Source organism: Oncorhynchus kisutch, linkage group LG1, assembly GCF_002021735.2.
Source record: "Oncorhynchus kisutch isolate 150728-3 linkage group LG1, Okis_V2, whole genome shotgun sequence".
Lineage (NCBI taxonomy): Eukaryota > Metazoa > Chordata > Actinopteri > Salmoniformes > Salmonidae > Oncorhynchus > Oncorhynchus kisutch.
Window position 1 is genome coordinate 38,957,123 of NC_034174.2, and position 14,503 is coordinate 38,971,625.

At 43.5% G+C, this 14,503-nt stretch overlaps 1 protein-coding gene across 1 annotated transcript in view; it reads left to right on the plus strand.

Annotated features, from left to right (window-relative positions):
• Positions 1–14,503, plus strand: part of LOC109872447 (nck-associated protein 5-like) — a 109,152-nt gene that overhangs the window by 83,108 nt on the left and 11,541 nt on the right. The window contains exons 5-8 of the mRNA XM_031835437.1: positions 4,665–4,733; positions 4,947–4,985; positions 5,108–5,227; positions 8,581–8,673. Of these exons, the coding sequence (XP_031691297.1) occupies positions 4,665–4,733; positions 4,947–4,985; positions 5,108–5,227; positions 8,581–8,673 (321 nt within the window). The remainder of the gene's footprint in view (positions 1–4,664; positions 4,734–4,946; positions 4,986–5,107; positions 5,228–8,580; positions 8,674–14,503) is intronic.

The following is a 14,503-nucleotide window of genomic DNA, read 5'->3' on the forward strand; positions in this document are numbered from 1 at the left end:
TAAATGGACCAGGTCTCCTTAAAACCATTCGGGACGACATTACAACATTATATTCTACCTTTATCACTATAGGGTAGCGCAGAGGTGATAAAGATGAGCATACTCCCGAGACGATCTTTCCTTATGTCAGCTATTCCACTTCACGTCCCTCAGCACTGGTTTAAAGAGATAAACAGTTTCTTTTCAAGCTTCTTGTGGAAAGAAAAGAAACTTAGAATTAACCACAAAAAACTGTCCGTGCCAACAAGTAAGGGTGAGTGACTAGGAAACAGGATAGATAATAAACAGTAGCAGCAGCGTATGTGATGAGTAAAAAAAGAGCCAATGGGCCAATGCAGATAGTCCATTAAATATTTGATGGCTTGGGGGTAGAAGCAGTTCAGGGTCCTGTTGGTTCCAGACTTGGTGCATCAGTACACCTTGCCAATGAGCTAGAGACAACAGTCTATGACTTAGGTGGCTGGAGTCTTTGACACATTTTAGGGCCTTCCTCTGACACCGCCTGGTATAGAGGTCCTGAATAGCAGGGAGCCTTCTACAGTGATGTATTGTTTTGATCATGCAGACTGGAATATGTTCTGGTCAGCCTCGTAGAACAACATCAACCTATACGCTAACTCGGTGAGAGTGTTTATAAAGAAGTGCATTGGAGATTTTCTACCCATTGTGACTATTAAAACCTATCCTAACCAGAAACCGTGGATGGATGGCGGCATTCGCGGCAAAACTGAAAGCACGATCCACCGCATTTAACCATGCCATGGAAAGAGCTCTGGGAATATGTCTGAATATAAACAGTGTAACTATTCCCTCCGCAAGGCAATCAAACAAGCGAAATGCCAGTACAGGGACAAGGTGGAGTTGTAATTCAACGGCTCAGACACGAGACATATGTGGCAGGGTCTACTGGAAAGAAATCCAACCAAGACAACAAAAATAAATCCAGCCCCCCCTTCTCCGTGGCTGACGTGAGAATAACATTCTAAACGTGTTGACCCTCGCAGGCTGCTGGCCCAGACGGCATCCCTAGCCGCGTCCTCAAAGCATTGCCCAGACCAGCTGGCTGGTGTGTTTACGGACATATTCAATTGCTCCCTATCCCAGTCTGCTGTCCCCACATGCTTCAAGATGGCCACCATTGTTCCTGTACCCAAGAAGGCAAAGATAACTGAACTAAATGACAACCGCCCTGTAGCACTCAGTTGCGTCATCATGAAGTGCTTTGAGAGACTAGTCAAGGATCATATCACCTCCACCTTACCGGCCACCCTAGGATCCACTTCAGTTTGCATACCGCCCCAACAGGACCACAGACGATGCAATTGACTTCACACTGCACACTGCCCTATCCCATCTGGACAAAATTAATACCTATGTCAGAATGCTGTTCATTGACTACAGCTCAGCATTCAGCACCATAGTACCCTCCAAGCTCATCATCAAGCTGGAGGCCCTGGGTCTCAACCCCGCCCTGTGGAATTGGGTCCTGGACTTTCTAATGTGCCGCCCCCAGGTGGTGAAGGTAGGAAACAATATCTCCACTTCGCTGACCATCAACACTGGGGCCCCACAAGGGTGCATGCTCAGCCCCCTCCTGTACTCCCTGTTCACCCACGACTGCGTGGCCATGCACACCTCCAACTCAATCATCAAGTTTGCAGACGACGTGGGCTTGATTACCAACAACAACAACGAGACAGTCTACAGGGAGGAGGTGAGATCACTCGGAGTGTGGTGTCAGGAAAACAACCTCTCACTCAACGTCAACAAAACAAAGGAGATGATCGTGGACTTTAGGAAACAGCAGAGGGAGCACATCGAAGGGACAGCAGTGGAGAAGGTGGAAAGTTGTTTAAGTTCCTCGGCGTACATATCACAGACATTGAAATGGTCCACCCACACAGACAGTGTGATGAAGAAGGAAGGATAAAATAAAAGTTCATTAGTTAATAATTAAGAGTAGGCAAAGTGATTGTCAGGTGAAAAGTATATTGAACGTTTTACCATTGCACCATTTGATGTACAGTCACGTTCACTGTGGTTGTCTGAAGTGTGCTATGGAGTTTGCAGTTGGCGATGCCTCATTGCTATTGGTTATTTCCCATAATTTGCAGCAATGTCAATGAGCGTCATCACTATCTTTGCTGTACCTCAAGTTGTTGTGATTACAGAGCTGAGAAACTTTTAGAAGTTGATTTTACTCCTGGCTCACAGTTTGTCTGGGCAGTGTCTTAACATCCTCCTTAAACCTACTCTGAGCTAAGAGTTGTTTTGTTTTTGTCTTAAAACAGGTTTTAGCAGGATTCCCAGAACCTTTTCTGAGATGCTTTGTAGATCAGCACTCCTACTCTTAGACTCTTGATAGCCCTGATTTAATTTAATTGTATCATATTCCACCAGGTGTCTCCCTCCTCCCGTGAAATAAGCTGTTTTAACACAGTCTGATCTCTGAATGAATAGGATGCTTATGTATGTAGTGATGGGTGGGAGGCCATAGAAGTCAGCTGAGAGCCTGGCATGGCAAGTGAATATACCATTTATATGCTCAATAATAGTATTGGTTTTGAATGGTTTTGTGGGTCAAAGATCCCTCCCCGCATTTTACTAATTCACTATTTTTATCTCTTTTGGCGATAAGGGTATTTTGGAAGGGATGTTCAGGGAGCCAGGGGCCACTTTGCATGACATACCCCCACTCTCCTCCCAGCTTAGTACAGGATGATGGATATCACACGACTGAGTAACCTGCAGCTACTTTCAGGGCTTTGCTTTATCGACAAATCTAAAAGGCTCTGCCATTAGAGCCTTAAGTGCCTGTGTTAAATCTCTTAACTCGGCACTATAGACCGCTGCAGCACTTTAAAAGTTGTTATAACACCTTAAAGTCTCCCAGCTCTTCTGACCCTATCTCCTGAGCCCTAGTGGCAGAATGAGAGGTGGGAAAGAAAGTGCTTTAAAACACTTCTTCTCTGAGCCTCTTTTTTAGAAAAAAAACAACATTTTTGTGTTTTATAATCATGCCACTGTGATGGAGAGGGCTCTTACTGTTACTGTGGTTATATACCCTCGACTGAGGCCCTGCAGTACTTATGAAATGTTGAAGAATCAGGTGATGGTCCTCTGCCTCCTATATGTCAGCCAACCCACACTTTGTGTAGAGGACACCATTGAAGCTTATTACACATATTGCTCTCAGGTTGGGTAGTTGAGCGACCCATTGAGTTTCAGATGTAACAGGATCACACACACACACACACACACACACACACACACATATATATATATATATATATACTCACACACACACACAGAAAAATTCCCTACCTATACACTACAAAGATGACACTTTCACATACGGTCTCTCCCTGTCCCAATTTGTATACACGTGCACACACCTTCACCCTTAGCACAGCGGTGTATTGATGTGTGAATCAGGCTGTAATTGCTGCTGCGTCTCTTCCCTGTTCTGCGGGGAATTATATTGATTGTGATCATCTTGTACTGCTCACTGAGGGATCCACCAAGCCCTACTTTAAAGGTGATTAACGCTCAAATCAGAGGCCGAACCAAATCTCCATAAGATTATACATTGACCAATGTGTATATGTTTATCTATTTAAGAAATGATCTCGCCCTTTATCTGGCTTGAACTGAACTGGCTTGCCCACACATTCTCTGTCTCACACACACACACACACACTTAATAATGCAATTTTTTTTTACTAAGCTAGTCTCTGATTCCTGTTCCCCTGCGAAACGTCATAAACAAACAGATAGAAAACTCTGTTTTCTCTGCTTGGTTGAGATGTGAGTTTATAGTGCGGGGAAATGATTTGGTCTCTCGTCTTCCTTTTTCCCTCACCGTTCACCTGATCATTGAGCACTTGGGCCCATCACAGCTTCTGTGACCCACTGTAGAGGGAGCATTACATGTGTGAGGGCTGTTTTGATGTGCAGACACTGGTGGTTTTAGTGCCTCTGTTTTCTATGTTTTTCTTCTTTCTCACTCGCTCCCTTTTTTATTCCAATCAGCCTGTTCGTTCTTTTTTCTTTCCCATTATTTCCTCCACTACTTAATGGCACTTAGAAGATTAGTCCAAATGAGTACTAAAAGAGATCCTAATCATTTCAAATAAATCAAACTACTAACCCTCCTCATCTTGTCTCTGTTTCCCTCTTTCTTTCAATCTTTCAGAATGCTTCCCTCTCTTTCCACTTCCCTCTCTTTCTACTTTGTTCCTTCTTTCCCCATCACTCAGTCTGTCCCCTATCAGCCCTTCGATTTCGTCTTCGCCGCGGTGACATATTCGCGCTTTTGATCATGGCGAATGAGCCGGTGGCCGGATTCTCTTTGACTCCATCTGCACCTATCAGAGCAAGGAGAAGGAGAAGGAGAAGAGAAAAATACCTACCTCATAATTTCCTCTTTCTTCCATTCTTTAACACTGTTAAATTCTCCATGAAATGAAACAGAACATATTGTTGGGAAAGATTGTGAAATCAAGGGATTTTTTCATTCTAGGTGTAGACATTTGAAACGGATCATATGAAACAGAGGTGGGGATGAATCTCCTGAGGTTGATCTTTGTTGTCAAATGAATGCTTTCGATAGACACCGATTACATACGTCTATCTCTTTTCTCTCCTCTCTCTCTCCTTTGTAGGCTGATAATTCAGTCCTGGCCCTTGCGAATGAGAGCCAGAGAGAGGCGTATGAAAGGTGTCTGGATGAGGTGAGTTTTCATATAGAGCTGCAGTATACATTAGGAGAATGTCATCCTGACACTGTCACACTGTATTCTGTCTGTCTCTGTACCCCATTACTTAAAATGTCTCAGCTTTTATACTCTGCTATGATTACTGTCCACTCTTAAGACTCCAAAATCATTCTCAATTTCTGACCACAGACCGAAGCAAAGATTAAACTTGTATTATATTTCATTCAGGTTGCCAACCATGTGGTACAGGCCCTTCTGAGTCAAAAGGTAAGACATGGTGCATCAAGGCAAATCAATGATGTTGATGAAGTCGAGGAACAGTTCATTACACAACAAGGTGTGTGTGTGTGTCAGTTGTTTTTTTATTTGTGTTGTGTGTTTTGTCCTAGGACCTGCGGGAGGAGTGTATTAAGTTGAAGATGCGTGTATTTGACCTGGAGAGACAGAACAGGACTCTGACTGAGCTCTTTGCCCAGAAACTACACCCCCAGGATAGCTCTCTGCAACAGGTACAGAACGTGTGTGTGTGTGTGTGTGACGGTTTTCTCTCTCAGCAGTAAGTTGCTTTTCATTTTATTTTCAGTAGTTTTTTCTAAACTAGATTGAATGCGACAGGAGACATGAATTAGAATTAGTCATGAGTACTGACAGACAGGTTGTTGAAAGTGTGACCAAAGAAGGTGTGTGTGTGTGTTAAGTGGAATCAAGTTTAAAATGCTTGTGGAAATTACAGTGCCTTCAGAAAGGATTCATACCCCTTGATTTATTCCACATTTTGTTGTTACAGCCTGAATTCAAAATAGGTTAAATATGATAATGTTAAATTTCTAATTTACACAAGTGTTCACATCCCTGAGTCAGTACATGTTAGAATCACCTTTGGCAGTGATTACGGCTGTGAGTCTTTCTGGGTAAGTTTCTAAGAGCACACCTGGATTGTACAATATTTGCACATTATTCTTTAAAAAAATATTCAAGCTCTGTGAAGCTGTCTGTTGATCATTGCTAGACGATTTAAGTCAAAACTGTAACTAGGACACTCAGGAACATTCAATGTCATCTAGTTAAGTAACTCCAGTGTTTAGTTGGCTGAGTGTTTTAGGTTATTGTCATGCTAAAAGGTGAAATTTTCTCCCAGTGTATGTAGGAAGGCAGAATGACCAGGTTTTCCTCCAGGATTTGCCTGTGCTTAGCTCTATTCTTAGCTCTTTATCCTAAAAAAACTCCCTAGTGTTTGCCGTTGACAAGCATAGCCAAAACATGATGTGGCCACCACCATGCTTGAAAATGGGATGAGTTGTGTTGGATTTGCCGCAAACATAACGCTTTGTATAAAGGACATAAAGTTAATTTCTTTGCCACATTTTTTGCAGTTTTACTTTAGTGCCTTTTTGCAAACATGATGCATGTTTTGGAATATTTTTATTCTGTACAGGCTTCCTTCTTTTCACTCTGTCATTTAGTTTAGTATTTTGGAGTAACTGCAATTTTGTTGAACCATCCTCAGTTTTCTCCTATCACACCCATTAAACTATATCTGTTTGAAAGTCACCATTGGCCTCATGAAGAAATCCCTGAGTGTTTTTATCCATTTCCAAGTGTAATTAATAACTTCATCATGCTCAAAGGGATATTCAGTTTTTTTTTACCCATCTACCAATAGGTGCCTTTCTTTGCGAGGCATTGGAAAACCTCCCTGGTCTTTGTGTGTCAATCTGTGTTTGAAATGCACTGCTCGACTGAGGGACCTTACAGATAATTGTATGTGTGGGATACAGAGATGAGGTGGTCATTCATAAATCATTATTGCACACCAAGCGAGTCCATGCAACTTCATTATGGAACGTGTTAATAAAGCAGATGTTTACTACTGAACCTATTTAGGCTTGCCATAACAAAGGGCTTGAATACTTATTGACTCAAGACATTTCAGATTTTCATTTTTAAATCATTTGTAAACGTTTCGAAAAACATAATTCCACTTTGACATTATGAGCTATTGTGTGTAGGCCAGTGACACATCTCAATTTATCCATTTGAAATGTAACAAAATGTCGAAAAAGTGAAGGGGTGTGAATACTTTCTGATGGCACTGTAAAAGCCTTTTTAAACCTCAAATACACTACAGTTTGCAGGAAAATTCTCTGTGACGGAGTGATCAAATTAAGATCATACATCTGTATCTAAACCACTGCCTTGCTTGTCTCCTGTTCATTATGATTATATCGCTGTTTTATCAAAGTTTTAATAAAAGATAATAGGGCCCATGTGTCATGCTGTTTCTGTTTCCTACCTAATAAGCACAGTGTTTCTGATTTTAATCTGTTTTCATTTGTGAGGGAGATGAGAAGTTCTCCCTCATTTCTGTGACACTGATCTCATCACTGTTGTTGCTTAGGTGACTGTTGTCAAGCTGAAATGAAGCAACGGTTATTTGTAGTTCTATTGAAGTGCAGCTAGTGATGTATTATGCATTGAGGTCCGATAGATGTTTAGATATCCCTTATTTTGGATTTATTTTATCCTAACTGATATCTAATATTAATTGTAACATGGACTGTAGCTTGGAGCCCAAAAGCTCTTTGGAGCTCTTACTCTATCCATTTTGGCCTTGTTGAAGGAAACCAAGGACAAAAGTGCTGCTCTCATAGTAGGGTTTTAGAATCCCCTGCTGAGGTGTTTATACAGCAACTCTTAAGTTTATGAGAATTTGGCTTCAGAGGCAGAGATTGTCTTTGATAAAGATGTTCAGTGACCTTGGTCATATTTTTCATTTCTTTGTGTGTGACACAGGGCACCTCTTTCTCCACTTGTCTCCCTCTCTATCTGTCACGCCCTGGCCATAGAGAGGCTTTTATTCTCTATTTTGGTTAGGCCAGGGTGTGACTAGGGTGGGCGTTCTAGTTTCTTTATTTCTATGTTTTCTGTTTCTATGTTTTGGCCGGATATGGTTCTCAATCAGGGAGAGCTGTCTATCGTTGTCTCTGATTGGGAATCATACTTAGGTAGCTTGTTTTCCACCTTAGTTGTGGATAGTTGTCTTTGTTAGTGGCCTGTATAGCCCTAGTAAGTTTCACGTTTGTTTTGTTTTGTTGTTTCTTGTTTTGTTGGCGACATTTTAAATAAAGAGAAAATGTACGCTCACCACGCTGCACCTTGGTCTGGTCATTTCCCTGACGACGTTCATGACACTATCCCCCTCCCTCCCTCCCTCTCTCTTTCTTCAGCTCTGTTTATTAACCCCAACTCCTTTGCTCTCTCTCTCTCTCTCTCTTTCTTATCAACTGTATTAGTATTCCAACCACTCCACGGTAGCGAGCGGATAGGAGAAAGAAGCAATCTGCTGCAGAAATCTCAAAACAGTATTTAATCTAAATAAATGTGCCCTGTAATTGCCAGGGGAGCAAAATGGCACATTCTCTATTACTGTAAATGAACATTTTAACTGTCCCCAACTCCCCCCAACTCCCCCCAAATCTAACCCCTTCTCCCTACCTCTCTTCTCCCCCCACGCCTCCATTTTTCTGTATTCTTCAGTCGTTCTCTTTGCGTCTCTTACCTGTGGGGAAAAAATAAACATCTTTCCTCGCATACAGAGTGAGAGCCTCTGCCCCCGCCATCGCCTTTCTTTGTGTTGAATATAATAATCATAAGGAAAACTGATGCCATCTCACTGCCGAAGCAATTTAATTACTCAGGGCTGAGATAGGAATGAAAAGAGGCTGGCCCGCTCCATTAATGCCATTTTTATCTGCGTATTAGGAGGCAGGTTAAAGGAAATCAGGAGAGGGTGCAGAGAATGACAATAGTCAATATGGTGCCCTTACTGTCATTCCTCTTTCCCTATTCTCTCCCGTTCCAGTTGCAGTTGGTGTCTGTCCCAGAGCACAGCACAGAGCCCCTGACCATGGACAGTGACAAGCTGCTGGTGTCCCAGAGCCATAGGGAACTCAAGGTGAGCAACTGACCCACACACAAACCCTGACCCCTGACTAAAACTTCACTTTGACCATAGAATTACGAACACATATACTGGAGAAAAATACAAACGTAACATGCAACAATTTCAAAGATTTTACCAAGTTACAGTTCATATAAGGAAATCAGTCAATAGGCCCAGCCACTGGGGAGCCAGGCCCAGCCACTGGGGAGCCAGGCCCAGCCACTGGGGAGCCAGGCCCATCCACTGGGGAGCCAGGCCCAGCCACTGGGGAGCCAGGCCCAGCCAATCAATGACATTTTTTCTCACAAAAGGGCTTTATTACAGACAAAATACTCCTCAGTTCCATCAGCTGTCCGGGTGGCTGGTCTCAGACGATCCATTAGCTGAAGAAGCCGGATTTGGAGGTCCTGGGCTGGCGTGGTTACATGTGGTCTGCGGTTGCGAGGCAGGTTGGATGCACTGCCAAATTCTCTAAAACGATGTTGGAGATGGCATATGTTAGCGAAATGAACATTCATTTCTCTGGCAACAGCTCTGGTGGACATTCCTGCAGTCAGCATGCTAATTGCATGCTCCCTCAACTTGAGACATCTGTAGCATTGTGTTGTGTGACAAAACTGCAAATTTTAGTGTCTTTTATTGGCCCCAGCATAAGCTGCACCTGTGTAATGATCATGCGGTTTAATCAGCTTCTTGATATGCCACACGTCAGGTGGATGGATTATCTTGGCAAAGGAGAAATGCTCACTTAAAGGGATGTAAACAAATTTGTGAAAAATGAAGGCAGTCAAATTCCACATCACCGTTTAGTCATGGTAATTAGGCATCTCCAAGCTCTGATGCTGCTTATGGTTATTAGTAGCCCATCAAACTTGCTAACTGCCTGGTACTCAGCACTCTATTGGCCCTCTAATTCCTCTGACATCAATGCAAAGGTATTCTAAAAAATCTAATCAAACACTTCATGAGAGCCCATGAGCTATGTAATTGCGTGAGAAAACGGAGTGATGGCCTCTGAAAAGAGGAGGATCCCATCAGCTTTCTAGGCCTACTATATTTATTTCTCAACTTTCCTAATATTAAGCACATTGCTTCTCTTTACAACAGGAGTACAGCCTACCTGGCTGGGACGAAAATAAACCACGGGGAAAAGCGTCCTCCAATCGCTTTAAGTGCATAGATGACATGTATTTTTTCCAGCTGCCCCTGTTTCAATACAGGTGCATAATAATGGTCCATTCTAAATCAAAACAAATGTCACACATATATTATTTAGTATATGTAAAGACAATATTAAATCAAGAATAGTCTGATGGGTGACAATATCACTTGTGAATGTTCGAATCATAGTCTCACACCTCATGTAGCCTAGCCCCATAGGCCTATATGTTTTAATAAGCTTTGTATCATAACTAAAGTGGTTAAATAACTTCTTAAAATTAAGCACATGAAAACCACTTTACAAGGGTTGTGGAGCCTAACTGACATAAAAGCAGCTTTCTAGTTTGGGGAAGATAATGTTCACTATAAAAATGCACCTTTATAATAAAAGCATTACATGCATAATTGCATTTGCGGTCACTTTTGATAATGGTGTTTTCCCGCTGCTCTTATGATGTGAAGAAATAGCCTAGTAGTTTATCAACATTTTAAGCTAAACGTTCTGATCAGCCACATTGCATAAAAAAGGTTTTTGATACTAGTGGTTGATTTAATTTGGGATCTATCGCATCCCACATCTGTCCCAGACTGTTTGTAATATTTGTTTCTCGCACAGAATAGAATAGGTCGACTTTTGTTCTATGGGGGATAGTGCTTTTGCTGTTCGTTAGGCCTACTCATTTTGTAGGCTGACGAAAAGTAAATGTGGACAGTTCTTCCAATATCTTCAATATGCACCTCGGAATTGGATAAGGACGCGTGCAGTTGTGTCCCAGATGTGTCTGTCTTAACTTACAGCCTGTGAGAAAGACCCGATCACGTGACGGAGAGCCATGTGAGTGAGAGACGCTGTGGATTGTGCAGCGCACTCAGGGAGAAGGGCACAACACAGCACTCAGGGAGAAGGGCACAACACAGCACTCAGGGAGAAGGGCACAACGCAGCACTCAGGGAGAAGGGCACAACACAGCACTCAGGGAGAAGGGCACAACACAGCACTCAGGGAGAAGGGCACAACGCAGCACTCAGGGAGAAGGGCACAACGCAGCACTCAGGGAGAAGGGCACAACGCAGCACTCAGGGAGGAGGGCACAACACAGCACTCAGGGAGAAGGGCACAACACAGCACTCAGGGAGAAGGGCACAACGCAGCACTCAGGGAGAAGGGCACAACGCAGCACTCAGGGAGAAGGGCACAACGCAGCACTCAGGGAGAAGGGCACAACGCAGCACTCAGGGAGAAGGGCACAACGCAGCACTCAGGGAGAAGGGCACAACACAGCACTCAGGGAGAAGGGCACAACACAGCACTCAGGGAGAAGGGCACAACACAGCACTCAGGGAGAAGGGCACAACGCAGCACTCAGGGAGAAGGGCACAACACAGCACTCAGGGAGAAGGGCACAACGCAGCACTCAGGGAGAAGGGCACAACGCAGCACTCAGGGAGAAGGGCACAATGCAGCACTCAGGGAGAAGGGCACAACGCAGCACTCAGGGAGAAGGGCACAACACAGCACTCAGGGAGAAGGGCACAACGCAGCACTCAGGGAGAAGGGCACAACACAGCACTCTGGGCCACAAAAGGCATGGATTTTTTTAGGGTCTATTACGGCCATAAAGGGGATGCCGCCGTGAAATTCGAGGCATTATCAAGTGCTTATCAAATTATGAATGAGAGACTATTGGAGTGTGGTACAGCCTGCGCAAAAAAAACTGAGCAGAGCTCATGCCTTTCAAGCAACTTTTTTCAAATCATCATTGGTCGCATCATGCAGCCTTACAATGTATTAAAAATCTAAACATACAGCCCAACGTTTGTAGAACTAAAGTTACATTAATAACTCTAAATTAAGCATGTAGGAATACCTATTTCTTTGTTAACCGCTCATCATGTGCGCACTCCCTCAAATCGTTTGGAGAAAATATTTATATTTTATTCAGCTTTGTTCAATTCTATTCTTCAAACTATAAAATAATATAAACTAATGCCACGGAATTCTAAATGACCTAGTGTAGCCCACAGCCATTTGGCATAGCCACATCAGGACCTAACATAAGGACACTCAGAGTATGCTATTCTGTTCTTCTGAAATAAACTACATTTTCTTCATATCATGTTTCTTTAGACCTGCCTAAAATAAATCATGGATTTATTGTGAAGGTGTAATACGCTATATTACATGGATGTATTATTCTTTTTAAAATGACTTGTGTGGAAGCCAGGAGATAGTAAATGTGTATGTTAATTAACTGTCAGTTACCTTGAGACCGACAGTTATTTGCTTGACAATCACCGGCTGATGAAATTTCGTGAACACCACAGCCCTAGCCAGATTGTGTTAAGGATTGTGTTAAGAACTGCAACGCAGCTGGGTTTGTCACGCTCAACAGTTTCTTGTGTGTATCAAGAATGGTCCACCATCCAAAGGACATCCAGCCAACTTGACACATATGTGGGAAGCGTTGGAGTGGAACGCTTTCAACACCTTGTAGAGTCCATGCCCTGACGAATTGAGGCTGTTCTGAGGGCAAAGAGAGGGACCCTTAATCAGCTCAGCAAACTCATATTTTGTTTACTTCTGCTTCACCAGCATTGGACACATTCTGTTAGTTATCATGGTTTATTTTCATACTCATACACTACAGTACATGATCAAAAGTATGTGGATACCTGCTCATCGAACATCTCATTCTAAAATCATGGGCATTAATATGGAGTTGGTCCCCCCTTGCCTGCTATAACAGCCTCTACTCTCCTGGGAAGGCTTTCCACTAGATGTTAGAACATTGCTGCGGGGACTTCCATTCAGCCACAAGCATTAGTGAGGTCGGTCAATGATGTTGGGCAATGACACCTGGGTCACTGTCGGCGTTCCAATTCATCCCAAAGGTGTTCGAGGGGCTTGAGGTCAGGGCTCTGTGCAGGCCAGTCAAGTTCTTTCCCACCGATCTTGACAAACCATTTCTGTATGGTCCTCGCTTTGTGCATGGGGGCAATGTCATGCTGAAATAGGAAAGGGCCTTCCTCAAACTGTTGCCACAAAGTTGCAAGCACAGAATCATCTAGAATGTCATTGTATGCTGTAGCGTTAACATGGACTAACCCGAACCATGAAATACAGCCCCAGGCCATTATTCCTCCTCCACCAAACTTTACAGTTGGCAGTATGCATTCAGGCAGGTAGCGTTCTCTTGGCATTCGCCAAACCAGATGGTGAAGTGTGATTAATCACTCCAGAGAACGCGCTTACACTGTTCCAGAGTCCAATGGTGGTGCGCTTTACACCACTCCAGCTGACGGTTCACATTGAGATGGTGATCTTAGGCCAAAGAACAGTTCTTGTGTTGATGTTGCTTACAGAGGCAGTTTGGAACTCAGTAGTGAGTGCTGCAACTGAGGACAGACTGTTTTTCAACGCGTTCAGCATTCGGCGGTCCCGCTCTGTGAGAATGTGTGGCCTAACACTTCGCGGCTGAGCTGTTGTTGCTCCTAGACGTTTCCACTTCACAATCACAGCACTTACAGATGACGGGGGCAGCTCGAGCAGGGCAGAAATTTGATGAACTGACTTGTTGGAAAGGTGGCATCCTAAGACGGTTCCACGTTGAAAGTCACTGAGCTCTTCAGTAAGGCCATTCTACTGACAATGTTTGTCTATGGAGATTGCATGGCTGTGTGCTCGATTTTATGAATCTGTCAACAACAGGTGTGGCTGAATTAGCCGAATCCACTAATTTGATGTGTTCCAAGGAGGTTCCTCAGTGAACAAAGTCCATTCTCATTCCCAGGATGAATTCACCCACAAATTAATATCATTTAAAGGGGCTCGGCTCGCTCAATGTTCTAGCGCCATCATAACATTTTCTGCTTTGAAGGTTCCTCCTGTTTTGCCCCACCACTCACCGAAGTACCCCCAACGGCGCTCACCGTGCCCCTCTGTAATGTTCTCTCTTAAAATAGGCCAGTGTTATTGCTGCCCCAAGGAGCAGCACTAGACTCCTGCTGACAAATGACTGAGAAGCAAGTGGAAGACAGGAACGAGAGAGACCCAGTCATTTCAACCCTGAGGGCAACTGATTGGTTTCTTGTTATCAGGCAGGGAGAGAGGTGTCAAATTGAATATAGATTTTTGTTTCCCTCTGAACAAACACTCTCCCTATGCATTCCTCTCGTTCTCTCCCTCCGTCTCCACTCCTCCGTAATTCTGTGAGGTTGAGGCTTTATTTCCATCAGATCTCCTTGGCCAATGGTTTCTCTCTGGCCCCAAGTCTCAAAGCATTTAGTATACCATCCATATGGCTCTGGGATTTTAAACAAGAATATAGTGGGATGGAGGTTTTGGATCAATGCGGCACCCCTTAAGAGAGCCCATACCACTAACCCATCACACACATTGATGGAGTCCACTGTTGAAGGGCTACTTTACAACATAGATCCTCTCTCATGGATGCTGAGGCGGCAACTCAATATTAGTAAGGTGTTCCTAATGTTTGGTATAATCAATGTATATTCATGTTTTTGACTGCACTGGGCTTTTAATTGACCATGAGTAGAGAAATGTATTGACTGACTGACCGAATCCCATACAGTTCAGTTCTCCATCCCCATATCCTCAGCTTAGCTCTGCATCACTCCCAGCTCCCCTGATCCAAGTGCATCACCCGTCCAGATTGTGTAT